This window comes from Pleurodeles waltl, chromosome 2_2 (genome assembly GCF_031143425.1).
Source record: "Pleurodeles waltl isolate 20211129_DDA chromosome 2_2, aPleWal1.hap1.20221129, whole genome shotgun sequence".
Classification (NCBI taxonomy): Eukaryota; Metazoa; Chordata; class Amphibia; order Caudata; family Salamandridae; genus Pleurodeles; species Pleurodeles waltl.
Window position 1 is genome coordinate 206,125,434 of NC_090439.1, and position 27,458 is coordinate 206,152,891.

Here is a 27,458-nt window from a genome sequence, read left to right on the forward strand (position 1 = left end):
ATGGGCTAACATTGCTGCTGCAGACGCCCGACAAATTGGTGGTGCTAAACCTGAGCCTTTAGTGACAGAGCTTCCTGGTAGGATTATTGATTACATGAAAACTATAATGCCTGCGATGCGTGTAAACTGGGATAAATTGTCTGCATGTAAGCAAAAGAAAGAAGAAACGGTATCAGATTTCTTCACCAGGTTTGAAGAAACGTTTGTGGACCACAGTGGTCAAGATATGAGCACGGAAGGTGGTCAACGTTTGTTCGTCGATAAATTTGTGCATAATCTGCTTCCTGAGTTGTGTAAAAAGTTACAAGATTCAGAAAGTTCTTGGGCAGTTTCCTCTTCAGCGCAGATATTGGCTACTGCACAATACTACGAAAATAGAGATAAAGATGAGAGAGATAGAGTAGAGAAGAAAACTAAAGAATTGAAAACGAAGGTTCTGTTACAACAAGCGTACCCGCCACGTGGTGGTCAAAATAGTGGTGCACAGAACAACTATCAGAATAACTATCAGCCCCAACCGTTTCAGAGAAACTCGCAAAGAGCCGAGTATGCTCAACCACGTATCCCAGTAGGTCCCAATCAGTGTTCATACTGCAAGGAAGAGGGTCATTTCAAGTATAGCTGCCCTGCTTTGCTACAGCGCGCAAATGGTACTTCTGGTTTAAGAGGTCGAGGTGTTCCACAAGCACCTAGAGGAAGAGGACGTGGATATGTTCCCCAGAGCGCGCGCCCATTCCCCCCTCAAAACTCAATGAACAGATTTGATCAGCAGGTTAATGCATCTGGTAGGACGGCTCAGTACTATACTGATGATTACTATACAGAGGATGAGCATTTGGACAGTAATGATTGCTAGGACAGCCATAGACAAAGAGAGGGAGTTGTTTCAGTTCCAGTAGATCAGAGTGGGCCTTATGTTAAGGTGATTGCATCAGGTGTGTCAGAACCTTTTCTGTTGGATACTGGTGCTACCAAGAGTTCTATTATGCACTCAAAACTCCCTGGCGCACCTTTGTCTGGTGAAACAAATGTATCAGTAGGTTTTTCCGGCGCCCCAGTTAGAAATCCGATTTCTAACCCTATATCTCTTTCTGTTGGACCTTGTAAATTTGAAACACCCCTTATTTTGACGACAGGTTGTGGCGAGAACTTGTTAGGATTAGATCTGTTAAAGAGATTGTATGCAACATTGTATTGCTCTCCTTCTAGAGTGCAACTCACATTGGGTAAGAAAGTGGTTTCACCAATGTATTTGTCAAAGGACAGATTTCCACCAGAATTTTTGTCTCTTCCTAATACTCTTTGGGCTACTGGACCTAATGATGTAGGTCTTTTGGAAATTCAGCCATATGTGATAACATTAAAAGCCAATGTTAAAATGCCACGTATTCCCCAATACAAGATCTCTAGTGAAGGGGAAAAAGCGTTGTTAGCAATTATTTGTGATCTGATTGAGAAGGATGTAATTGAAGAGACAAGAGGCAACGTTTGCAATAGTCCTGTTTTGCCTCTCTTGAAGCGTACTGACCCTACTCAGCCACCTGTTTATAGGTTTGTAATTGATCTTAGAGAGGTGAACAAAATAGTTGTGCCACAGTTTCCAGTCATCCCCGATATCACTGCATTGTTGACAAAGATTCCACCTTCAGCCACTTGGTTTTCAGTGATAGACCTGAAAAATGCTTTCTTCAGCATCCCTATTGCCGAAGAGAGCAGGGACATTTTTGGCTTCAATTTGGGAGGATGAAGATTTAGATTTAAGAGAGCTCCTCAAAGTCCATCTATCTATAGTCAGGCTTTGAAAGCACAGCTTGACACTCTTATGTTACCTGATGGCGCCACTCTCATTCAATATGTCGATGATTTGCTAGTTGCTGCAGATACTAAGGAGATCTGCAAAGAAGCAACATTGTCATTATTGCGTCATTTGTCTGATTTACACCACAAAGTGTCCCTTTCAAAGTTACAGTATTGTCAAAAAGAAGTGACCTATTTAGGTCATCTCTTTTCGAAGGAGGCAAGGCAACTGACCCCAGAGAGAATCAGGGCTGTTGCAGCAATGAGTGTGCCAAGAACACAGAGAGAAGTGCGTGCTTTCTTGGGTATTACATCATATTGCAGACAATGGATACCTAATTTTTCGTTAATAGCCAAACCTTTGGTGGCATTAACTTGTAACAATACACCAAATCCCGTCCCATGGTCTGAAGATTGTCAGAAAAGTTTTGTCGAATTACGTGATGCATTATGTTCAGCTCCTGTGTTGGGTACCCCCAACTACAGCAAGCCTTTTACATTGTATGTCCATGAGAAAGAAGGTTGTGCGTTAGCAGTTTTGACACAACAGTTTGGAGACAGGGAGCGTCCATGCTCCTATTTCTCTTCAACCTTAGACCCAGTAGCTAAGGCACTACCGAGCTGCTTAAGAGCGGCAGCGGCAGCTGCGGTTTCTATCCGACAGTCTGCTGGTTTAGTGATGAACAACACATTAATCGTAATGGTTCCACATGCAGTGGACACGTTGTTAAACAGAACCAAGACACAGCATTTAACTAGTGCTCGATTGTCAGGTTACGAGTTGACATTGTTAGCAAGCCATGTACATATAAAAAGATGCACTACACTTAACCCAGCTACGTTATTGCCAATTGTGACGGAGTTAGATACTTCTGAACAACATGATTGTATCCATAGAACAGAAGAAGAAACGAAAGGGAGAATAGACCTTCTAGACACTCCCCTTGCAAAGAGTGATGGTACTTTGTGGGTGGATGGTTCATGCTTTAAGCTCCCGAATGGTGACACGACTGAGGCGTATGCTGTGACAACTTTGTGTACGATTGTTGAAGCTGCACGTATCCCACACAATTCAGCCCAAGCAGCTGAGTTAATAGCCCTAACAAGAGCATGTACAGTATCAAAAGGAATGAAAGTGACTATCTATACCGATAGCCAATATGCGTTTGGTGTGGCCCATAGTTTTGGGCGTTTGTGGAAGGAACGTGGGTTCCTGACCTCGCATGGAACTAAAATACAGCATGGTCAGTTGGTAAATGAGCTCCTTGATTCACTTACTTTACCATTGCAAGTTGCGATTGTGAAGTGTAGCGCACATAAAAAGGTGACTGATGATGTTGGTCGTGGGAATGCATTTGCTGACGAGGTCGCAAAAGAGACGGCAAGGAATGTGATGAGCCGAATGTATGTTGCGGGCCCTGCAAGATGGATTGGTGATGTTGGAATGTGTGAAGACACAATAGAAAGCGTGAAATCGATTCAAGCTGAAGCCACAGAGAGAGAATTGAGTGTGTGGAGAGAAAGTACGGGTAAATTGGATGCGAATGGTTGTTGGGTCGAGTTGTCAGAACATCAGAGATGGTTGCTACCCGATGTGTATGTGCTTGCAGTGGTTACAATGGCTCATGGAATGGCTCACATCAGTGTGAAAGGGATTTGTAAGTTGTTGGCCCCAGTATGGCAAAATGCAGGAATTCCCAAGTGCGCAGAAAATGTGGTTAAAAATTGCATGGTATGCCTGAAACACAACCCTGGTAGAGGAACCCCAACTCCAGCTGGTCATTTTGCACCTCCTACGTATCCGTTTGAGGTTTTGCAGCTAGATTTCATCCACATAGAGAGGTGCAACAACTTAAAATACGTACTCGTTGTTGTTTGTGCCTTTTCAAGATGGGTGGAAGCCTATCCCCTAAAAGACAATACTGCGCTATCCACAGCCAAAGCCCTTCTTCCCTAGATTCGGAATGCCGACTAGTGATAAATACAACTAACTGTTGGGTGTGTGGCCTTATGCCTCACACAGCAGATAAAGGTATCCCTTATCTGATCCTGCCTTTCAGCCACAATGGTTCCGTGTGGGCATTCAGAACGATATTCATCTATGCACACTACCCCCTACGTTTTGCAGAAGACAACTCTAAGAAAAATGCTTTAGTTAAAGGTATCATAGACATGATGAAGGACAATATCTTCTACGAGACTATCCCCAGAGATGAGACAATAGCATATATAGGATGGAACATGACCGGATATGAAGCCACAATGAGTGAGAAACAGCAAGCTAAGATATCTTCCCTGATTTGGGTTGTACCCCATCAGGGTCACCTGTGTCTGCAAGGTACTGGCAAGAATCCCAGAGCTCAGCTAGGGGAAAGCATCTGCACTGAGACATATGTCTTCGCATCTCAGACTTCCCCCCCGCTCTTGGCAGCTAAGGGTACCTATTTCATCTGCCATGATAGAGCCTTTACATGGTTGCCCCCTGACTTTTCGGGCACATGGTTCGTTTCGTTCCTGTTGCCCCCTACCTACACAGCAGCAGCAGATTACCACAAGACGAGGATAGTTAGAGGCGTCTTCAGTGAAGAAGACACTGCAGGACAAGAATTTGGGGACTTCGTAAAGGGTTTTCTGCCGTTCTGGGGACAAATAGGTAACAGCAGGAGCATAAGGCAATTGATAAGAGTGGTTGAATCCACCGTGGCTGAAACCGCCGGTGCCCTTGGTAACTTGACTGCTGAGCTCCAGTCGGATCGTCTTATGACCCTTCAGAACAGGGTCGCATTAGATGTCATACTTGCAGACCGGGGTGGAGTATGTACATTGATCCAATCGAGTTGCTGTGTTTTTGTCCCAGATAACGCTCCAACAGTATACCAGGCCATCTCCAAACTGCATAGAATTTCCGAATCTATTCATTTAGATAGAGGAGATTGGTCATTAATGGGATGGTTCTGGGAACTGATATCAGCATGGGGATGGAAGATTCTGATCGTCATTGGGATGATCTTGGCCATTCTTTTCCTGTTCTGTCTATGCGTGCAGTGTGCTCCTGCGATATGTGGCCTCTGTGTTACATCATGCATAAGGAAACCTGCACCAAGAGACAAGCTAAATACTAGGATGATGTTACAGCAACATCTCAACGACTTTAGAAACATAGACCTGGGCTCAGATTAGCATGAGAATAGGTTTATTGCCTATGTAAGGGCAAAAGGAGGGTTTGTGGTTCTAAAAATTCTGGACCCATGTAATTTACTTTGCCACAGCAGTACGATTTTAGTATCAAAAGACTGATAATGACTAGTACACTAAGCATGAGCATTTTCGCTCAATTCCAGCAGCGTTTTCACCTCGAAATTGCCATTTTCGTCCTGCACTCGTGGCTCCCATTTTATACACGGCAGCCATTTTAAAAGTTGCCCTCACATAGGCTTATAATACAGTCAGATTTGATTCCAAGGACACGTACACCTTGATTGACTTTTCTCTGACCTGGGCAAGCTGGAACCATTGCCTCAGGCCAAACCTGTTTGGTCAGTCTCTCTCCCAGTGGCCGAATCAGATAGCATCAAGGCACACCATGCCATAAAACCCTTATTATCGCTCACACACCCTGCCTAATCTTGCTCACACCTGCACCTGCTCTTTTCTTCTTCATACTTTACGAGGGGGAGGTGCCCGTTTTTATTGGGGGTCCACACTTATCTGATGTAAAATACTAGGCCTTGCCGGGTAATTTATTATGGGTTGGATGACATGAAATATGAGGTTTCATCATGACACTGTTTTTTCCTTTGTAGTGAAAACATGTGAATGACCAACCAAAATGTCAAGAATGTTTGCCTGAAGCTTAAAAAACTGTATATAAGGAAACCTGACTTTGCATTGAAACGCAGTCTCCTGAGAACATACAAACCGTGCTGTTGTACTTCTAGGACGCTTGTTACTTGGTTGCAGCCAATAAATTCGATCTTTGACTTCACCTAGAAGACTCTGAGTTTCTGTGGTCTGAATCAGGAAAGTACCCGAGGTCTTTGGGTGTACTCTGGCACCGCTGGGTTACCGGATCAGTACCGGTTCTGAAAAACCCAGTACCTCAGAGTCCTTTCCCTCACATTTCTAATCTCCAAAAGATAGGGCTTAGGACCCACCCCCATCTTCAACATTATAAAATCCCTTACAGATTTTTTCCTTAGCTCCTCCTCCCTTTTAGCCCCCAAGATTTTCAGGAAATTGTTTGTCATGACTGGTCAGACCCTCAGGAGCCTCAAACATATCCGGCCACCCCAGTACATAGGCTACTTTTCTTATATGCATCAGCCAGGGGATATTTTCGCATGATCACAGGCCAGACAGTCCCGCAGATCTCTATTAAAAAAGACACATTCATTTGTCCAAATAGAGATCCATAGCAAAAAGGGCGCAAACTGGATGGTATCTTGAACAAACTCAAGATCGAATTCAAAATGCAGACAGTAGCCAGAGTTATTATGACAGACCCCTATCAGCCTTCTGCAAAATAGATTTTCCACTACTACAGGGGCCCTATTATCCGTATACCCCCAGAGTGGAGCCCCATACAGCAGGACTGGGAGACATTTCTGCCTATAAACTGCCTATAAACCCTTGCAGCAAAGTCAAACGTGGGACCAACTGTAGCATTAAAAAACACCCCTCTCTTGAAGACACAAGGTTTCCATGAGCCTTTATCATCAAAATTAACCCCTAAAAATGGGAAATCCTGAACCTTGCCAATTACCTGATCTTTGATCTTCAGCTCCCCAACCCTGCTAAGAGGTTTCCCAAAGACCATAAAATGTGATTTGTTGCAGTTTACCTCTAGATCTAGGGCTGACATAAAGGATTCATAGGCTCTGACTGCTTCCCGAAGGCCATTCATGGTATGAGCTATGCGCACCGCATCGTCCGCATAGATAAATACCGGGACACTAGTACCATTAATTTTGGGAGCATCCCTACAATGTTCCACAATGAAATCAAACAGTCCGTTAGTATACAGAAGAAAGAGTGTAGGGGCCAGGACACATCCCTGGTGCACACCCCTATTTAATTCAAAAGCATCCGAACACTCCCCATTGGTCCCCACCCTCACATTTGCATTCGTTCCTAAGTGGAGGTGCCAAAGCAACTCCACAATTTGGGGATCCATACCTAATCGGTTTAACCTCTCCCACAGCTTAATCCGATTTACCTTATCAAAGGCACAGCTGAGATACATGAAAGCAAGACATAGGGTGCCTTTCCTGGCTTGTGTGTATTTCCCAATCACCATCAACAGGTTTAAGCACTGTTCCTGAGTACCAAGCCCTTCTCTAAAGCCGTACTGTACTAGGCTCAATATTTCATTTTCAGCCATCCAGACCTCAATACGCCTTAAAATAATCTGGCCCAAACTTTTGGCCGATGAATCAAGAAGGGATATAGGGCTATGACTTGGGATCATTATGATCCCCCTTTTTGAACACAGGAATAATACAAGCCGATATCCATGAAGCAGGAATTCCCACACTGACTGCTGCATTAAGGACATTTAACAAAATGGGCGCCCATGACTCAGGACAAGATTTTATAGAGATTCATAGGAATTGAATCCGAACCTGGAGCTTTATTGCTAGCACTACCATGAAGCGCCTCCCTTACCTCCTGGAGTGTAAACCTGATAGCCAAGTTGGGGAAATCATTAGACTGTGTGCCCCAATTATTTCCTAAAGGGCTCCCCGTGGAAAATTTTACAAAAATGTTTCACCCAAACCTCAGGGGCAATGTTACAGTCCAGGCTCTCAGATATTTCTGAGTCAAAGAAACCCCTATTTACAAACTTCCAGAACAGACCAGGGTTCTTGAGCTCCAGTGCACGTTCCAATTTCTCCCATGCTAGCTCCTTGAGCTCCAGCTTTCTGGCACTCAGAACACTTTTATACTTGGCCCTCAGAGCTCTAACATGGTCCATATCTCTTGAGTGGTCCTTTAAGGAGTTCCTCAAAGTTTTCTTAGCATCACAGCAGGATTTATTGAACCTTCCACCCTTATCCTCGCAGGGGGACTAAGCGGCAGAAATCAAGCAGTCTTTAAAAGCGTCATTCACTCTCATCATCCCAGCCATGACTTCCCCTGGACTAGAAGTCTCTGCCAGAAGTATACCTATAAACAGATTTAGATTGTCACCCACCACCCTAACTACTACTTGCTGGATATTAACCTGTTTCTAGCCAACTCTCCTGCCCTGGTCTTTTATCCGCACCAAAGCTAACCCTTCCTGGCCTGGATTATGTAGGGCCTCTGGAAAGTTGAAAAGGACTGTAAGGGGGTTAGGATCACTAAAGTGCTTCTCTACCATCTCTCCACCTATGACCAAATCTTTTAAAGATGGTGACACAAAATTCTAATTAATAGTTTTACCAGCCCCTCTGCCTACAAAGGTTGAAAACTGATGAGTGCCCACGACTTCAATGTCACAAATATTCAAAAGACCCATATTCCGTAGGCCCTTAATCAGAACCCTATCCCTGGGATCCTGTACACCCTCAGCTAAACAAACCTTGTAATCATACTCAAAGGGATTCACCTCAGTGCTGTGTCGTCCTATCTTAGCATTAAAATCTCCTAATACAACAGCACAGAATTCCAAATCCACCTCCCCCATTCTGCACTTCAGTATCTGGAGATCTGAAAAAAGTACCCTGATTTGACACCCCACATGCCAAACAGCGTTATAAAAATTGACCAAGAAAACATTAAATTTGTAAGGAAAAACTACCCAGACAATCAGTATACCCTGATTACAGTTGATTTGAAATGCTTTCGCTGTTTTAGTGAATCGGAATAGGGTAACCAAACCACCTTTGGGGCGGTCTCCATAGGGCCGGACTGCCGGGACTGCGAATCTATAATATCCATCCCAGGCTGCCTGCCCATCTGACCAGGTCTCTTGAAGCATAATAAAATCATAGTACGCCAAGCACTTTATTCATGCCTGGTCTAATAATTTTGAGTCACACCCTGCAATGTTCCATTAGATAAGACAGCACTTGTGGTCTTCGCACCCTGGGCCTCCCTAGTCGTAACGGCATTAGGGGGTACTGCCAAAATCTCAGACTGTCTCCTTGCATAGCGTCAATCCACCCCCTCCAGGTCAGGAATACTAATGATATAATTCCTCCAAATCGCAAGCTTTGGTACACTATGGCCAAGATGGGAATTCCTACAGTTTCTAGGTAGCGACTCATCGCCCTGTCGCATATGATTATAAAAATAACCCAAAGGGGCCATACTAATCTTTCCCTCTCTCTGGGAAACCAAGCTTTGTGTAGAGAGGAGCCGTTGGGCCAGACCAGGATATCTACAATTTATAATATTACAGTCCCCGTTTCTCTCTTTGAATTGGGGTCCAACCCAATCAATTCTTTGGACAAACAAGATATCCCTAAGGTCCTTACAAGCAAAATCACAGTTTTTACTCAACCAGTGGCCGGTCTTATTTTTCAGTTGGTCCGTGGATTCACTAGAGCCTGGAACAAGAGCAGGGACGTCTGTCAACACCACCACATAGGGGGCACAGGCCAGAGGAAGCTCCAGACAAACCAGTGGGGAACTTTTCTTCATCAAATGCCAATTATGTGGGCTGCCATTATGTTGCGACTCTCTCCCAATCATTACAAGCCCACAGTCAAATTGCCTACTACCTCTTGGTCTGTTTTCCTCCCTCGCACCTGTTGATGAGGCAGATGGTGCAGCCGGAACAATCTCTGCACAAAGACCCTGCACCCCTGGATTTGCAATGTTAGCAGGCTGCCATATAGCTCTCTCCAATGGCCTGGGAACACCCTCATGTAAAAGCTCGCTCTCACACCGCTGGTTTAGGCAGTTAAGATCCAGGGGACTGTCTGTGCCTGGGCTACGCCTCTCCTGCTCACACAACCGGGAGACTGCTTTTTCAAGAGCCAACAATTTCGCCAAAACTGGGATCAAGCTAGCCTCAATCATCTTCTTGAATTTCATCAATAGGTCATTTACACCACCACCCGAGGGCTGGGTAAAGTCAATACCATCTATCATGCCCATTGAATTTGCAGAGAGGGACGGTTTCAGTTTGTTCCTGGGTTTCTTCAGTGCCTTTATATTTTTCGGGGGGGGGGGGGGCTACAGCTGTCCAGTGGGCAAAGTGGCGGAGTGACCATCAAGAGCCTCTTACTGTTCCTCGAGGGCCCAATCCCACCACAAATCTCTGTTTCTGCAGGTGGAGGGATAACAGGGGCAGCACATTGCTCACTCCCAGATGGGACCGCTTCATCTTCAAAGCCCCCAAAGCCTCACTTGCTACAGAAGCTTGGCGCCAGTCACCCATTTCCAGGGAAAGCCTCCTCTCCACCAGGTCAATCTCCTTGGTCACAACACCAACAGCTCTTGCAAGAAAAGAGTCCAGGGTTGTCTTTGAGCTTCCCTGCCCACCGCCACCACTTTGGGCCCCAGGTTGAAGGCCTCTTCTCCTGCCTATCCTCACAGTGCACAATGGATGGCTTTTGACGGGATGGCAGGTCAGCTACAGACACACATAAACATTGGAGTGATGAATTGAACCCGGGGGGAGCCAGAAGGGCACTAAGGTGTGGCACAAATGCCTTCAAATGTCAAAGCAATAATCTCACACACACACTCACCCTCTATGCGTGAATTAGGAGGGGTAGCCCAGCCCGGCCTCTGTCGGTCGCTGACGTGCGAAGGATGGGACTGCCCTTGGCCCGGGCTTTGCCCGGGCACGTCCTTCGCAGCGGTAGAAAGATTAGTGCTATATAGCACTAACCGGGGGTTAGCTCCTCCCCCTGCCTCCACTTCTTCTGGGACACGGAGTGTAGGAGGCTGGACTGGCTTGTAGTGAGTACCAAGGGGTACTTACACCTTGCACCAGGCCCAGGTATCCCTTATTAGTGTAGAGGGGTGTCTAGCAGCTTAGGCTGATAGAAAAAGTAGCTTAGCAGAGCAGCTTAGGCTGAACTAGGAGACGAGTGAAGCTCCTACAGTACCACTAGTGTCACTTGCACAATATCATAAGAGAACACAATACACAGATATACTAAAAATAAAGGTACTTTATTTTTATGACAATATGCCAAAGTATCTCAGTGAGTACCCTCAGTATGAGGATAGTAAATATACACAAGATATATGTACACAATACCAAAATATGCAGTAATAGCAATAGAAAACAGTGCAAACAATGTATAGTCACAATAGAATGCAATGGGGGCACATAGGGATAGGGGCAACACAAACCATATACTCTAGAAGTGGAATGCGAACCACGAATGGACCCCAAACTTATGTGACCTTGTAGAGGGTCGCTGGGACTGTAAGAAAACAGTGAGGGTTAGAAAAATAGCCCACCCCAAAACCCTTAAAAGTGGGTGCAAAGTGCACCTAAGTTCCCCAAAGAGCACAGAAGTCGTGATAGGGGAATTCTGCAGGAAAGACCAACACCAGCAATGCAACAACAATGGATTTCCAGACGAGAGTACCTGTGGAACAAGGGGACCAAGTCCAAAAGTCACGATCAAGTCGGGAGTGGGCAGATGCCCAGGAAATGCCAACTGTGGGTGCAAAGAAGCTGCCACCGGATGGTAGAAGCTCTGGATTCTGCAAGAACGACAAGGGCTAGAAACTTCCCCTTTGGAGGATGGATGTCCCACGTCGTGAAGAGTCGTGCAGAAGTGTTTTCGTGCAGAACGACGGCAAACAAGCCTTGCTAGCTGCAAGGGTCGCGGTTAGGGTTTTTGGATGCTGCTGTGGCCCAGGAGGGACCAAGATGTCGCCAATTGCGTGAGGAGACAGAGGGGGCGTCCAGCAAGACAAAGAGCCCACTCAGAAGCAAGCAGCACCCGCAGAAGTGCCGGAACAGGCACTACGAAGTGGAGTGAACCGGAGCTCACCCGAAGTTGCACAAGAGGGTCCCACAAAGCCGGAGGACAACTCAGGAGGTCGTGCAATGCAGGTTAGAGTGCCGGGGACCCAGGCTTGGCTGTGCACAGAGGAAATCCTCGAAGAGTGCACAGGAGCCGGAGTAGCTGCAAAACACACGGTTCCCAGCAATGCAGTCTGGCGTGGGGAGGCAAGGACTTACCTCCACCAAACTTGGACTGAAGAGTCACTGGACTGTGGAAGTCACTTGGACAGAGTTGCTGAGTTCAAGGGACCTCGCTCATCGTGCTGAGAGGAGACCCAGGGGACCGGTGATGCAGTTCTTTGGTGCCTGCGGTTGCAGGGGAAAGATTCAGTCGACCCACGGGAGATTTCTTCGGAGCTTCTAGTGCAGAGAGAAGGCAGACTACCCCCACAGCATGCACCACCAGGAAAACAGTCGAGAAGGCGGCAGGATCAGCGTTACAATGTCACAGTAGTCGTCTTTGCTACTTTGTTGCAGTTTTGCAGGCTTCCAGCGCGGTCAGCAGTCGATTCCTTGGCAGAAGGTGAAGAGAGAGATGCAGAGGAACTCTGATGAGCTCTTGCATTCGTTATCTAACGAATTCCCCAAAGCAGAGACCCTAAATAGCCAGAAAAGGAGGTTTGGCTACTTAGGAGAGAGGATAGGCTAGCAACACTTGAAGGAGCCTATCAGAAGGAGTCTCTGACGTCACCTGCTGGCACTGGCCACTCAGAGCATTCCAGTGTGCCAGCAGCACCTCTGTTTCCAAGATGGCACACTGGAGGAGCTCTGGGCACCTCCCAGGGGAGGTGCAGGTCAGGGGAGTGGTCACTCCCCTTTCCTTTGTCCAGTTTCGCGCCAGAGCAGGGCTGAGGGATCCCTGAACCGGTGCAGACTGGCTTATGCAGTGATGGGCACCATCAAAGCATTTCCAGAGGCTGGGGGAGGCTACTCCTCCCCAGCCCTGACACCTTTTTCCAAAGGGAGAGGGTGTAACATCCTCTCTCTGAGGAAGTCCTTTGTTCTGCCTTCCTGGGCCAAGCCTGGCTGGACCCCAGGAGGGCAGAAACCTGTCTGAGGGGTTGGCAGCAGCAGCAGCTGCAGTAAAACCCCGGGAAAGGTAGTTTGGCAGTACCCGGTCTGAGCTAGAGACTCGGGGGATCATGGAATTGTCTCCCCAATGCCAGAATGGCATTGGGGTGACAATTCCATGATCTTAGACATGTTACATGGCCATGTTCGGAGTTACCATTGTGACACTATACATATGTCATGACATATGTATAGTGCACGCGTGTAATGGTGTCCCCGCACTCACAAAGTCCGGGGAATTTGCCCTGAACAATGTGGGAGCACCTTGGCTAGTGCCAGGGTGCCCACACACTAAGTAACTTAGCACCCAACCTTTACCAGGTAAAGGTTAGACATATAGGTGACTTATAAGTTACTTAAGTGCAGTGGTAAATGGCTGTGAAATAACGTGGATGTTATTTCACTCAGGCTGCACTGTCAGGCCTGTGTAAGAATTGTCAGATCTCCTTATGGGTGGCACAAGAAATGCTGCAGCCCATAGGGATCTCCTGGAACCCCAATACCCTGGGTACCTCAGTACCATATACTAGGGAATTATAAGTGTGTTCCAGTATGCCAATGTAAATTGGTGAAATTGGTCACTAGCCTGTTAGTTACAATTTGGAAAGAGAATGAGAGAGCATAACCACTGAGGTTCTGGATAGCAGAGCCTCAGTGAGACAGTTAGTCATCAACAGGTAACACATACAGGGCACACTTATGAGCACTGGGGCCCTGGCTGGCAGGGTCCCAGTGACACATACAACTAAAACAACATATATACAGTGAAATATGGGGGTAATATGCCAGGCAAGATGGTACTTTCCTACACGGAGTCCCTGGCCCAAGCTGCTTTCACACAGCCCAGTGGTAGAAAGATTAGCGCTATATAGCGCTCACCAGGGGTTAGCTCCTCCCCCTGCCTCCACTCCTTCTGGGACACGGAGTCCCTGGCCCAAGCTGCTTTCGCAATTCTCTTTCTTTTTTATGATGATGTTAGGTGAGCGATGTGAGTCCTTTTTAGGTTTTAAATACTCTTCGTGTCAGGTTTGCAACAATTACATTTGTATTCTTACTATGCTTTGGAACTCAACTGGGGTCTTTGCAGAGACCATAACTGCAAAGCAAGATGGCTGAAGTCACACTGGAGGAGCCCTGGGCACCCCCCATAGGGTGGTGATGGACAGGGGAGTGGTCACTCCCCTTTTCTTTGTCCAGTTCACACCAGAGCAGGGAACAAGGGGTCCCTGAACCGGTGTAGACTGGCTTATGCAAGGAGGGCACCATCTGTGCCCTTCAAAGCATTTCCAGAGGCTGGGGGAGGCTACCCCTCCCCAGCCTGTAACACCTATTTCCAAAGGAAGAGGGTGTAACACCTTGCTCTGAGAGGAAATGCTTTGTTCTACCTTCCTGGGACTGGCCTGCCCAGCCCCCATGAGGGCAGAACCCTGTCTGTGAAGTGGCAGCAGCTGTAGCTGCATTGCAAGCCTCAGAGAGCTGGTTTGGCAGTACTGGGGGTCCATAGTGGAGACCCCAGGATGCATGGAATTGGCCGCCAATACCAGATTCGGAATGGGGGGACAATTCCATGATCTTAGACATGTTACATGGCCAAATTCGGAGTTAACATTGTGAAGCTACATATAGGTATTGACCTATATGTAGTGCACGCGTGTAATGGCGTCCCCACACTCACAAGTCCAGGGAAATGGCCCTGTACTATGTGGGGGCACCTTTGTTAGTGCAAGGGTGCCCTCACACTTAGTAACTTTGTACCTAACCTTCAGCAAGTGAAGGTTAGACATATAGGTGACTTATAAGTTACTTAAGTGCAAGGAAAATGGCTGTGAAATAGTGTGTGCGTTATTTCACTCAGGCTGCAGTGGCAGTCCTGTGCAAGGGTTTGTCTGAGCTCCTTATGGGTGGCTAAATAAATGATGCAGCCCATATGGATCTCCTGGAACCCCAATGCCCTGGGTACCTAGGTACCATATACTAGGGACTTATAAGGGGTGTCCAGTGTGCCAATTGAAATTGGTAAATGAAATCACTAGCCTATAGTGACAAGTTTAAAAACAGAGAGAGCATAAGCACTGAGGTTCTGGTTAGCAGAGCCTCAGTGACACAGTCAAGCACTATACATACATAAATTAGGCCATAAACTATGAGCACTGGTGTCCTGACCAGCAGGTTCCCAGGGAGACAGGCAAAAACATACTGATATACAGGTAAAAATGAGGGTAACTTGCCAAGGAAGATGGTACTTTCCTACGCCCAGCCACCATCATCAGCTCAGGCCAGACAACCCCACACCAGTGTCTCCGGGCCACAGACTTGCGAACCACAAGTACAGAGGCCAGAGTCACCACCTACTAGCAGGCAGGATGACGATGGCCCCAGTGCAAGTGGGAATGCCAGACCTGTGCAGGGGATACAGGCACAGGGGGGCTAGGCCCAGTGGGAGGGCATCAGTGGCCCAGGGGGAGGCCAAAGGATGGATGTTGCAGCACATGAGGTGATCTCTGAGGTCCTGGGAGCATACCACCATACACAAGACAGGATGGGCCAGATCCTGGCCACCCTGGACCAGAGTCAAAGGCTGCAGATAGCCCATCATCAAGAGTCCATGGAGCAGTGGAAACAACTCAATGCCACCATGGCCACTATTGGAGGGGTGCTGTAGCACCGCTACCCAACCCAGCCTGAGACCCCCCACAAACCTGGAAGCCCCTACCACTGCCCAGGACACAGACCAGCCCTCTACATCAGCAGCAGCAACTGGACTGGTGGCACTGGCAGGGGACACACAAGAGACCAGAACCCCTAACCGTATAGCCCAGCACCAGAGAGACAAACGGTCCCTCAGACCCAGATATGGCACTGGGACACCTGCCAACACCAAGGGCCCCACAAAGAAGTTACTTTGACCAGAACTGTCTCCCAAGCGTGCTACGGTGCTACCATCCCCACCCGCAAATACCAATTTAACAACTTGCAAGGGACATATGGACCTATACCCACTACCACCAATCACTGAGCCCATGTACCTAGTATGGTCATCCACCATTAGCCCACTCCCTATCACTGTACAGCACACCAATGCATTTGTGACACCAGATAAAACACATTTACACCAATTAGTATGTCCCCTGTCATTATGTAGATTCAATTGTAAGTGTGAATGCATTTGCCAGTCAATTCCATAATTATACCTTTATTGCAGGAATGGTACCCCACGCACAACATCGTCTGGAGTAAACCAAAATGTACACCATGTTTGTTTCCATGGCACATGCCATCTTATTCTTCAGGTAACAGTGTCAGTGACTACAGACACCACATCCCCAAACAAATGAATCAGACAAACATTATGCAGTGCAGACAACATCACCAGTGAACAGTACCTCGTAGTCACTGGAAGTATAGTTGGATCAGCAGGTTCCTGGAGTGGACATCCTCCCCCTCTTCATCCTCACCATCACTCCCCTAGTAGGGGGATAGCTCTCCTCACACCAACGTTGTGCAGCATGCAGCAGGCCACCACTATTCTACACACCTTCTCATGGCCTTAACACAGGGATTCCCCAGAGAGATGGAGGCAATCACCCTCCTAGTACAGCCATGGGCCTCATTATAATTCCTCTCTGCATCTGTCCTGGGATTTCTCACAGGTGTCAGGAGCCGTTGCATGTTGGGGTAGCCAGAATCATCTGCAAAGGTGGGCGAAACAGGACTGTAACAAACTGCCATTACTTGCTGACAGCCTGGCTGTCAGGTATGTACTGATCCAGTGTCATACACACTCACCTATGAGCCATCTTCAGTCCCCATGTAGTTGTTCCATCATGTGTGGCACACTGCTGTTCCTCAGGGCAAAGGAATCATGAACTGATCCTAGAAACATGGCATTTATATGTGAAATGTACTGGTCAGCAGTACACACCAATTGTATATTCATTGACTGGAAGTTCTCTCTGTTCCTGTACACCTGTTCATTCAATCTTGGGGGGATGAGAGCTATGTGGGTGCCATTGATGGCACCTATCACATGGGGAATGTTAGTAAAGGCTTTAAAATTCAGACTTGATGGCAGGGAGTTCCGCCCTTTGGGGAAACTTGACATATGTCTGCAGGTGTTGTACAAATGCATCCAGGAATTTGGACAGGACAAAGCTAAACACTGGCTGTAAAAACCCTGCACCCATGACCACTGTCACCTGAAATTAGCCCATAGCCAAGAAATGGAGTATAGAGAGCACTTGCACTTCAGTAGGGATGGCATGCTGATTCGAATTAGCCGGTCTCAGTACAGGATCCAGTAAAGCACATAGGTCATAGATTGTTCGATTGAGTCTGCAGGTGACAATGATGTGACGTTCCACCATGGTTTCCAAATCAACAAGAGGTCTGTACACAGATGAAGCCCTCCCTCGCCACATAGGTCTATGAGGAAAAAACACATATGAGGGACACACATACACATGCAAAACATGTTGTGTATAATAATTGCTGTACAATACGTTGGTTACACACACAAGCAATGTATTATGTACAATATCTGGGACATGTATGCAGTGATACCTCTGGAATGATGTGAGGAACAGACACTTATGTGGACAGGCAACAAAGGGCTCTAAATGTGGCCTCTGACAAGAAAATATGTACTTGGTGCTAGCAAACTGGCAGCCTCCTGCCATCCAGATATGAAGGAGTGGAAGTGGCCTCATTCTGCTGGTGGTAGTTGTCATGGCGTAAAGCGGTGTTCACTGCCATGCAACCACTCATTGGTTTGCATGGTTGTCAATGGGGAACCTGGGCCTATCATGATCGCCGCCGGCAGTGATGGTGCACACCGCCGCGGAGCGTACGCCATGTCGTCGCCCCAATTTAACTTGACTCCCGGATCCCGTGCATGCAAATACTCCACTGAGTGTGCTGCTGTGTCCTGACTCTGGATACTCCAATGGCATGAGTCACAGGGGAAAGGGCCCCAGCCTTCACCACAGAGGAGCAGGAAAAGCTGGTGGACGGGGTCCTATCCCTGTATGCCAAGTTATATGGGCAACCAGAGGAGCAAGTGAGTAGGCGGTTGCCTTGCACTGATGTGTGTGATGGTGGCGGACGCCTGTATGCATGTGTGGTCGATATGTAACTGCACAGGCGTAGATTGTGTGGCAAGTACAAGACTGTGAAGTGTCCGTCCCATAGGGAATGTATTGTCAGCTGTATCAAACGGCCATATCTTGACCTCTGTTTTTCTTCTCTGTGTGTCCCATACAGGTCAGCACCCATCGGAAGAGGGGACTCTGGCAGGCCATCGCCAGGGAGGTGCGGACCCTGGGGGTCTACAACCGGCAGAGCACCCACTGCAGGAAGCGGTGGGAGGACCTGAGGCGCTGGGCCAGGAAGACCTGTGAGGCCCAGCTGGGGAAGGCCTCCCAACAAGGAAGGAGTGCCCGTCGAACCCTGATCCCCCAAATGTGCAGCACTCTGGCGGTGGCATATCCAGATTTGGATGGGCGCTTGAAGGTTGCACAGCAGCCACAAGGGGTTGAGTACCAACACCGTTTCATACCACTTTGATGGATGTGTTTGGCTGCTGTAGTATGTATGCTGTCTAGTGCCACGCACTCTGACAGGTGTCTTCCAGGAGCCCTGCCCCCCATAGCCACGGAAATTATTAGAGGCAGGTCTAACAGTTCAACAGGTCCGTTTGTCATGTGGGAAATTAGTTTTATGCTGGGGTAGTGGCCACTAGTCGGGGGCATAGTCAGGACTATAGTTGTAGGTGCTGCGTGTAGGTGTGTGAGCTGGATGGGAGTATGTGTGCACCAAGAAAGTACATCCATTCAGGCACTTAGAAATTTCTCTCATGTTTTGCCTCCCTATCCCTGTGCTCTTGTGTTCTTTGTGTACATTAGCATCATCTTGCGAGGGAGCAGAGGCACGGCGAGTGGGGATGCAGTGGCCCACGGTTCTAAGGAGGCACAGTCGACCGACGCAAAGGGGACCAGAGGGTTGGAGGGCGTGGGGAGTACCACAGGGGAGGCAACTACCACTGGCGGTAGTGATTCTGATACCTTCTCCGATGGGAGCTCCCTGGTGGTGGTGGACCCTAGTGGGCCCACCCATTCTGTGTCATCTTCCGCCACCCCCATACCATCACCGCCCTCCCAGTTGCTCCCCACCCAGTTGCCCGTGCCCGCTCACCCAGAAGGGTGGGCGTCTCCTTCACCTTCACCCAAGGCACCTCATCCCCTGCCTCAGTCAGCCCTGCTGCCCTCACTGAGGAGGCTATTGACCTCCTGAGGACCATCTCTATAGGGCAGACAACCATTGTGAATGCCATCCAGGGGCTAACATCCCAGATGCAGCAATGCAATGCATGCCTGGAAGGCATTCACTGTGCCATGTCTGGCCTACAGCGATCTTTTCAGGCTCTGGCCTCCTCTTTGACGGCAGCCAGTGTCCCTTGTCTTTCCGTTCCCCCCCTCCAACCACCTCTACCCATTCCAGCACCGCACTCGCTTCACCCATCCCAAGCACACGTTCAGACAGCCATGCACACACATCAACACACAAGAAGCACACAGAGAAATACAAGCACTACAGGCATACACACAGCCAACATACAAAGGCACACATGACAACACCCACTTCCCCCAGTGTGACCACCTCTCCTGCCTCCCTGTCAGTCACCTCAACATGCAAATCCAAAAGAACTGCACTTTCAGTCACTGCTGCTGGCCCCATTCTTGCAGTCACCACAACATCAGACATCCAGTCATCCACCCCAGACACCACACCTGCACTCACCACAACAACACTGACTGACACATGCAGCACACTCACCAGACCTGCAGACACCCAGACAACATCAATTTACTCTGGCAGCCTGTCTTGTCTCACTGTGTCCACCCTTCCTCCTTCCAAGACACTCAAACGTTCCTAGACACCCACTCAACACACATCCACCACACCTCAGCATACTGTACAGGCACCTGCATACACATCCAGCACACCTACACCAGTTACAAGCACTCTCTACCTCCACTCCGACACCTTCCTCCATGTCCACCCCACCTGCCCCTAAAAATCTTTTTCTGTCCCGTGTTGACCTGTTCGAACCCACTGCCCCACCCCGTCTCGGGCCTAAACGTGCACATCTCCTTGCCCTGTCCACACCTTCCTCGTCTAAGTCCGCCCCACTCCACCCTTGCCATTTCCGTGCCCCTCCCCAGAGAGGAAGAAGCCCCGTGCTGCCCCAGGTCCATCTGCTGCCACCCCGGTCCAAGCCCGTTCCCCCACCTTCCAAGAGCAAACCCAAACCTCCTCTACCTCCCAAACGTAAGCCCAAGCCCCCTCCCTCCCAGACGCAGGTCACCTCCCTCACCACCCCCTGCCCCTGTTCCCTGAGGTGCCAGGCTGCCCCATTGATGTCCCTATACGGTGGAGTACCATGTGCACATGTGGGAGTCAAGATCAGGCCATTTGGGCCCTTCAGCCTGTTTCTCATAGACTGGCTGATGGCCTTATCTGGACATTACATTTTCATGTTCTATTAAAGTTAGTGTGCCCACTGTTGCTGTTGGTACAATATGGAGACGCAGTTTATCGTTTCATTGTGGGGGTGTGGTGGGCACGTGTGTACTTTGGGCAGGTTTTATTTGCCTTATGTCGGGTAAGTACCTCTTGTTCTGATGTGTATAGCTTGCGATGGTGTGAGGGGTTGGGAGTGTGTTGCAAGGTGGGTGGGGGGGTGGGTGGGTGTGTAACTGTGCCCTTTCTTCCCTTGTTTACTAGGTTGCAGTACTTACCGTCGTCGTCGGTGGTCACGGTCATGGAGGTATATTGCAAGGAGCAGGACTGGCATTATTCGCAACTCTCTCCCCATGTCTGCTTCGGCGTGTTGTGTGTGCCTACGGTGAGGGTTTACTTTTATTTGGTTTGTTTCTGCCACGCTTTGCGTGACGGTGGTTCCTGCCCCGGAACTGTCGGCAGTCTTGTGCTTCATTATTTGTCGGGGTGGGGCCTTTCTGTCGGCCTGTGGACGGCCTCTTCCATCGTTGTCAGCATTCCAATGCTGGTGGTGTGTGGATTTCCTCCTGGCTGTTACTAATGTGCTTCATTATTTGGCGGTCCGGGCCACCAGCCTGTTCGCAGTAGTTACCGCCGGCAGAGCGTGATTGCCGCCATGTTCATACTGACCACCTTAATTTGAACAGATGATTTCTCTTCTATGTGTGAAGCACAAGCTTTCAAAAGATCCTTCGAGTGACCCAGGGCGAGGATGTCCCTCATGTTCGGTTCCTGAAGGACGTGCTCACAGAACTTCTAAGAGAGAATTAAATGAGCTCTTACTTCATCTTTGTAAGGTAAGGTGCAGGTGCTGGCTAATTTTCTCAAGTGGGCGTAGAAGCCATCCACTGACACATCAGTTTTCTGGCATGCCTGTTGCAGTCGGAACCTTTCATAGTCAGTGTTGGCGTAGGGTTCAAAATGCGCCGTGACTGTATCCTTCAGTATGGCGTACATGTGGGGGGGTTGCCTCTGACACGGTCTTGAAGATTTTGTGAATGTCCGTCCCCACCCACGGGTGTAGGAGTAGTGGTTGTTTCTTCTCGTCCTTCACTCCCAGGGCTTTAACGCAGGTCTTGAGGCGCTCGACTCAGGCCTTCCAGGTGGCTGCCTGTGTGGGTGGGCCCCAGTAATTGTAAAAGGTTCAATGGCTGGGATGCTGGATGTAAGAAAATGCCTCCTTGGCATGGTTACCCCCTACCTTTTTGCCTTTGCTGATGCTAAGTTTTGATTGAAAGTGTGCTGGGACCCTGCTAACCAGGCCCCAGCACCAGTGTTCTTTCCCTAAACTGTACATTTGCTTCCACAATTTGCACAACCATGGCACACAGATAAGCCCCTTGTAACTGGTACCCCTGGTACCAAGGGCCCTGATGCCAGGGAGGGTCTCTGAGGGCTGCAGCATGTCTTATGCCACCCTGGGGACCCCTCACTCAACACATGCACACTGCCTCACAGCTTGTGTGTGCTGGTCGGGAGAAAAAGACTAAGTCGACATGGCACTCCCCTCAGAGTGCCATGCCAACCCCACACTGCCTGTGGCATAGGTAAGTCACCCCTCTCGCAGGCCTTACAGCCCTAAGGCAGGGCACTATGCCCCTCAAAAGTCTAAGCAAAGCCTTAGACATTGTAAGTGCAGGGTATCCATAAGAGTATATGGTCTGGGAGTTTGTCAAACACGAACTCCACAGTTCCATAATGGCTACACTGAAAACTGGGAAGTTTGGTATCAAACTTCTCAGCACAATAAATGCACTGATGCCAGTGTGCAATTTATTGTAACATACACCTCTGCTCAACACCAGCAACTTCTTTGCAACAAAGAAGCAACTTTCAAAGACTTCACATTTCCCGTCGCAAGCTTGAGACTTCACACTCAGCACCCGACACCCCTGGCTCGAAATTCAGAGAACAAACACCACAGGGAGGACTCCCCGGTGACTGCGAGCCCATGAATAGCCTGAGACGGCCCCCTGAGCCCCCACAGCGACGCCTGCAGAGAGAATCCAGAGGCTCCCCCTGACCGCGACTGCCTGCTTCAAAGAACCCGACGCCTGGAACCAGCACTGCAGCCGCATCCCCCGGGACCTGAAGGAACCAAACCTCAAGGCAGGAGTGACCCCCAGGCGACCCTCTGCCTAGCCTAGGTGGTGGCTGTCCTGAGAAGCCCCCCCGTGCCTGCCTGCACCACTAGAGTGACCCGCAGGGTCTCTCCATTGTTTCCTATCTGAAACCCGACACTTGCTTTGCACGCTGCAACCGGCCGCCCCTGTGCCGCTGAGGGTGTGTTTTGTGTGCCTACTTGTGTCACCCCCAGTGCTCTACAAAACTCCCCTGGCCTGGCCCCCGAAGAGGCGGGTACTTACCTGCTGGCAGACTGGAACCGGAGCACCCCTGTTCTCCATTGGCGCTTATGTGTTTTGGGCACCTCTTTGACCTCTGCACCTGACTGGCCCTGAGCTGCTGGTGTGGTAACTTTGGGGTTGCCTTGAACCCCCAACGGTGGGCTGCCTATGCCCCAGAACTGAGACTTGTGTCTTACTTACCTCACAAACTAATCTTTACTTACCTCCCCGAGGAACTGTTGATTTTTGCACTGTGTCCACTTTTAAAATAGATTTTTGCTATTTTAACAAATACTGTATATGATATTGCTTTTATTCAAAGTTCCTAACTTACCTGTGTGAAGTACCTTGCATTTTATGCATTTACTTCAAATCTTGAACCTGTGGTTCTTAAAATAACCGAAGAAAATATATTTTTCTATATAAAAACCTATTGGCCTGAAGTCTTTGAGTGTGTGTCCCTCATTTATTGCCTGTGTGCGTACAACAAATGCTAAACACTACCCTCTGATAAGCTTACTGCTCGACCACACTACCACAAAATAGAGCATTAGAATTATCGAATTTTGCCACTATCTTACCTTACCTCTAAGGGGAGCCCTTGGACTCTGCACACTATTTCTTATTTTGAAATAGTATATACAGAGCCAACTTCCTACACTGGATATTGTAGGTGGCGGAAGGCGGGCTGTCACAAAATGTGTGGTTGCGGGCTGCGTTGGGTGGCTAAAATGTTTACTAAAGTTCTGATCACTATGAGCCTTGCAAGGTGGGGATTGTGTCTTTGCTGCTGCTCTGGGTGACTGCTGGGTGTTGGGTGGTGAGCGGCTCTTTTTCCTCCTCCCAAACTATGAGATGGTGTCTCACTTTATCTTTTTGTCAACTTCTCAATGCAGATACTGAGCATAGCAGAGGCCAGTTGGCCTCAGAATATTGCAGGATTTCTGTGGGTAGAAAGGGAGCACTTCAGCTGCACATCGGCTCTACCATGTTGCCTCACTCACGATCAAAAAGTTCCTAAAGTCCAACCTGTCGCTATATCAAGGGCTTGTTTTTCTGCACTCTTAGTGAAAACAGTCATGCATTGTTTTTGTCTTACACTTGAACATGAGATCCCGATGAGGACCCCACAGTTGGAAAAAAATAATCCAAGTTTCAATGCATAGTACTTCTTTGTGGCTTTATTGTGATATAGGAGTGAGCGATTAAAGGCATAGCTAATGTCAAATCAAAGACTGTGTACAGTATGTGAATCTACAATAAAACATATGCTGCAAACATGTAGCGGTCTATACTTATATTGTGTCTACCAACTGTAAAAAAAGATGAGCGAAAATAACGATAATTTGCCTACAACTGATTTAAAAAATAAAATCAAGCCTCTTTTTATATGAGTTGAAACAGCTGCATAGTCTGAGGACAGCCCAGCAGATGCATGAATAGCATAGGTTAAATTCATAATGAGGCAGCTTGCACTGGAAACCAGACTTCCAAGACAGAGCAAGTAATCACTACATTTAAAACGGTATTAAAATATCCTGCAAGGTAACGTCTCCACCAAGAATTCACAATGAAACTAGTAAAATCTGCAATTTAAGATTGATAAATCCCTAGAGGTTTCTGTTGTGATACAAATGATAGATGTTGGTACCGGAAAAGATACTCACCAACAACTAGGAGATTGGCAGATGATGTAACTGAACCAAGGTCATTTGCAGCTATGCAGGAGTAGGTTCCATTATCCTCTGAAGTCACATCTACAATTTTGAGCGTCGCTTCACCAACATCACTAAAAAAACACGTGCGTACATGTGAGTGAATAAATGATCAAACACTTACTTTAGTTACAACTAATGATCACAGAGCTGTGATAGTCCCTATTTCTAGGCCTTATTCTGTAAATGGAATTTTAATAGTAAGAGCACAAGCATGCATGAAAGTGAAGGAGAGACAGCAAATGTCCAAACACAAAATTAATTTAATTAGTATTCATTTAGTGCATACGCAGCCACTGCGGCAACACTTTAGAACTATCAAAAGGAGAGAACATATCACCAACAGAAATTTCAGTCCCTGAATCTTCACACATGAGAATATTTATTAATTCCTGAGAATTCTTCATAATGACAGGATTCCCTCTGGTCCAGGCAGATACTGACACCTTTTAAACCAATGTTCTCCTCCTCAAACCACCACCTGGACATTGGGAAAGCCACTGCTGGTTAGATACAGTGACCGAGTGACACTTCAATGAAAATATCACTTGAGGCTCCTCAGTGTTAATGCCTAGGTTCCTGGTGTTAGTCAAGGAGCCTCCGGCTGAACCCAGATTCTGCAAATACCCTCCCTTCCTGGCTGGAGCTTTTTTATGGATCTGAGGCTCTGCTAACGATTAGCTGATGAATACATTTTGATTCCTGGGCTGGCTAGTGTGGTCTGTCCTACTAGCTGCCAGCTCTTAACTATTGGCTTCTTGGTGTTTAGGGGCTAGCACTGCTACACATGCAGTCTTCTGGCTGTTGGCATCCGCAAAGTAGTGAACATAATGAGGGGCAAGCACTCGGTCTGTTACTTACTCCAGTACTGTGGTGGTACTCTGACTTTCTGCAGCATGATCCAATCTCAACACCACTTTCAGATCCGGATGGTCTCATCCATTACTCTTTTTTTTAAGCCAATACTCTGTAAATAACCTCTCTGTTGTCTCTCCTGAAACATAGCCACCAAAATGAACGTTTTGCTGTTATCTTGCTAAACAGTTGGAGCCATCTACATTCCTCCTTTACAACACATAAATGTCATACTGCATTGGACTCAAACCTTTCAGGCTGACAGGAGGAGCCTAGTTAAACTCTGTGTACATATTCCATGAGAAAGGATGCCACTGTGGCACAAAAAGGAAGCAGGGACGTTGAGTTGGAGTTTGTAGTGATTAATGTCAAAGGCCACCAAAAGATTCAGATGTTTTCATACACAGATCTCTTATCTTTCTTTTCCTGTGGCGTCAAGAAATTATTCCATTAACTTCAGTGGTGCACTTTACACTCCTGTGGTAGGGCAGAAGCCGGAATAATAGTCACTCAAGAGATCATTTGTCTCAAGGTGGAATGGTCCTTTGTATTGTCACAACAAACTCTGATACTCTGTGTGCTGCATAATAGGCCTTAGATGGAGTTTTAAATGGACAGTATCTCTAGTTCATCACTTTGGCCCTCATTACAACCCTGGCGGTCGGTGGTAAAGCGGCGGTAAAACCGCCAACAGGCCAGCAGTAAAAAAAATTAAATTATGACCATGGCGGAAACCGCCAACATAGCCACTTTAACACTCTGACCGCCACGGCGGTACAAACAAACAGCATGGCTGTCACCGCCAACAGACAGGCGGAAGACAATGTACCGCCCACACTATTATGAGAGTATGCAGTATGACTGTCAAGACTACTTTTGATCCCAAGTTTGTTCCAAATTTGTTTAGATTTAGTACGATGTGAAGTCCTTATAGTTATACATCCTACGGCCCTCCAACAACACTCCCAATTCCTGTTTCCATTTTCTTATCTTATCAGAAGAGTAATCCGACTGAAAAATTGGAACCTGTTTTTGGATGCTACAGTGATAGAATGCATCCCCACAACAGAGAGATGAGCTGTTCCAATGGCATATGCATGCATATCCTCTGGGTCCTTTCTCAGACCATTTTCAAAGACTGCTTTGATGGGCCTCATAAAAGGAATTAAATTCAAAATTGCAGAGTTGGAGGGCCCACATAACAAACATTACAATACATGCACTTCAAGAGTGACCAAATTAAGGAGGGGAGGGAAGGACAACAATGTTTCATTTAGATATACTTGAAAAAACCTTGCCATGGGTCTCAAATTCACAAACAGCTGAAAGGTTTTGACCTTTGCAGTTTTAAAAACTGGTATATGTAAGACAATAGGTTTAAATTCCAATCTCGGCAGTCGTATTTATTAAAAACTGAAGCAAAGGATCATCCCGTTATTAGATACCATTTGGTTATGTATTAATTTACGGTACCTAAACATTTCAGCTGATACTTTAAATATGCTTACAGGGATCTGAGGATTTAAATAGTACCTCATTAAAAAACAAAGACAACAGACTTTCTTCAACATGAACCTATGATGCAGACAAATAGACTAAGAAACATTAAGACCCTCATTAAGACATTGGCGGTAATGACCGCCTACCGCTGTGGCGACGGCCGCCAAAACACTGTCGCCGTGCTTACCTACCGTCCGCCATATTATGACCGTAGCCGGAATTCCGCCAGAAGGCTGGTGGACGGCGGTAAGGTGTCACTGCAGATACTGAGCGGCAGGAGACGGGACGCAGCACTGCTCCCAGCAGCAGCGCCACGCCAGTAGACCGCCGCAGACCGTATCATGATCCATGATACGGTCTGGCGGCGTTCTGCTGGCAGACGCTGCTGTTGGCAGCAGTGCTGCGTCCCGTCTCCTGCCGGAGGACCCACTGCAAGCAGGTAAGTCGGGTGTTGTGTGAGTCTGTGGGGGTGGGGGTGTATGTGATTGTGTGCATGTGAAATGCTTGTGTGCATGAATGGGTGTGAGTGTGCGTGTATGTTGTGTGGTGTGAATGCGTGTGTGCTAGAATGTATGTCAGTGTGTGTTGATGTGTGTGTGAATGAATGTATGCATTTGTGGGTGAATGTGGGTATGAGTCTGTATATGCATGTGTATG

General features: G+C 47.7%; 1 protein-coding gene across 3 annotated transcripts in view; it reads right to left on the bottom strand.

The window, feature by feature from the left end:
- The window catches only part of TRIO (trio Rho guanine nucleotide exchange factor), a 3,522,386-nt gene that overhangs the window by 268,710 nt on the left and 3,226,218 nt on the right, over positions 1 to 27,458 (bottom strand). For all 3 annotated transcript variants that reach the window (XR_011200906.1, XM_069219639.1, XM_069219640.1), the window contains one exon: positions 24,399 to 24,520. Coding sequence is in view for 2 of the 3 variants with exons in the window: in XM_069219639.1 (XP_069075740.1) it covers positions 24,399 to 24,520 (122 nt within the window). In the remaining variant the exon portion in view is untranslated. The remainder of the gene's footprint in view (positions 1 to 24,398; positions 24,521 to 27,458) is intronic.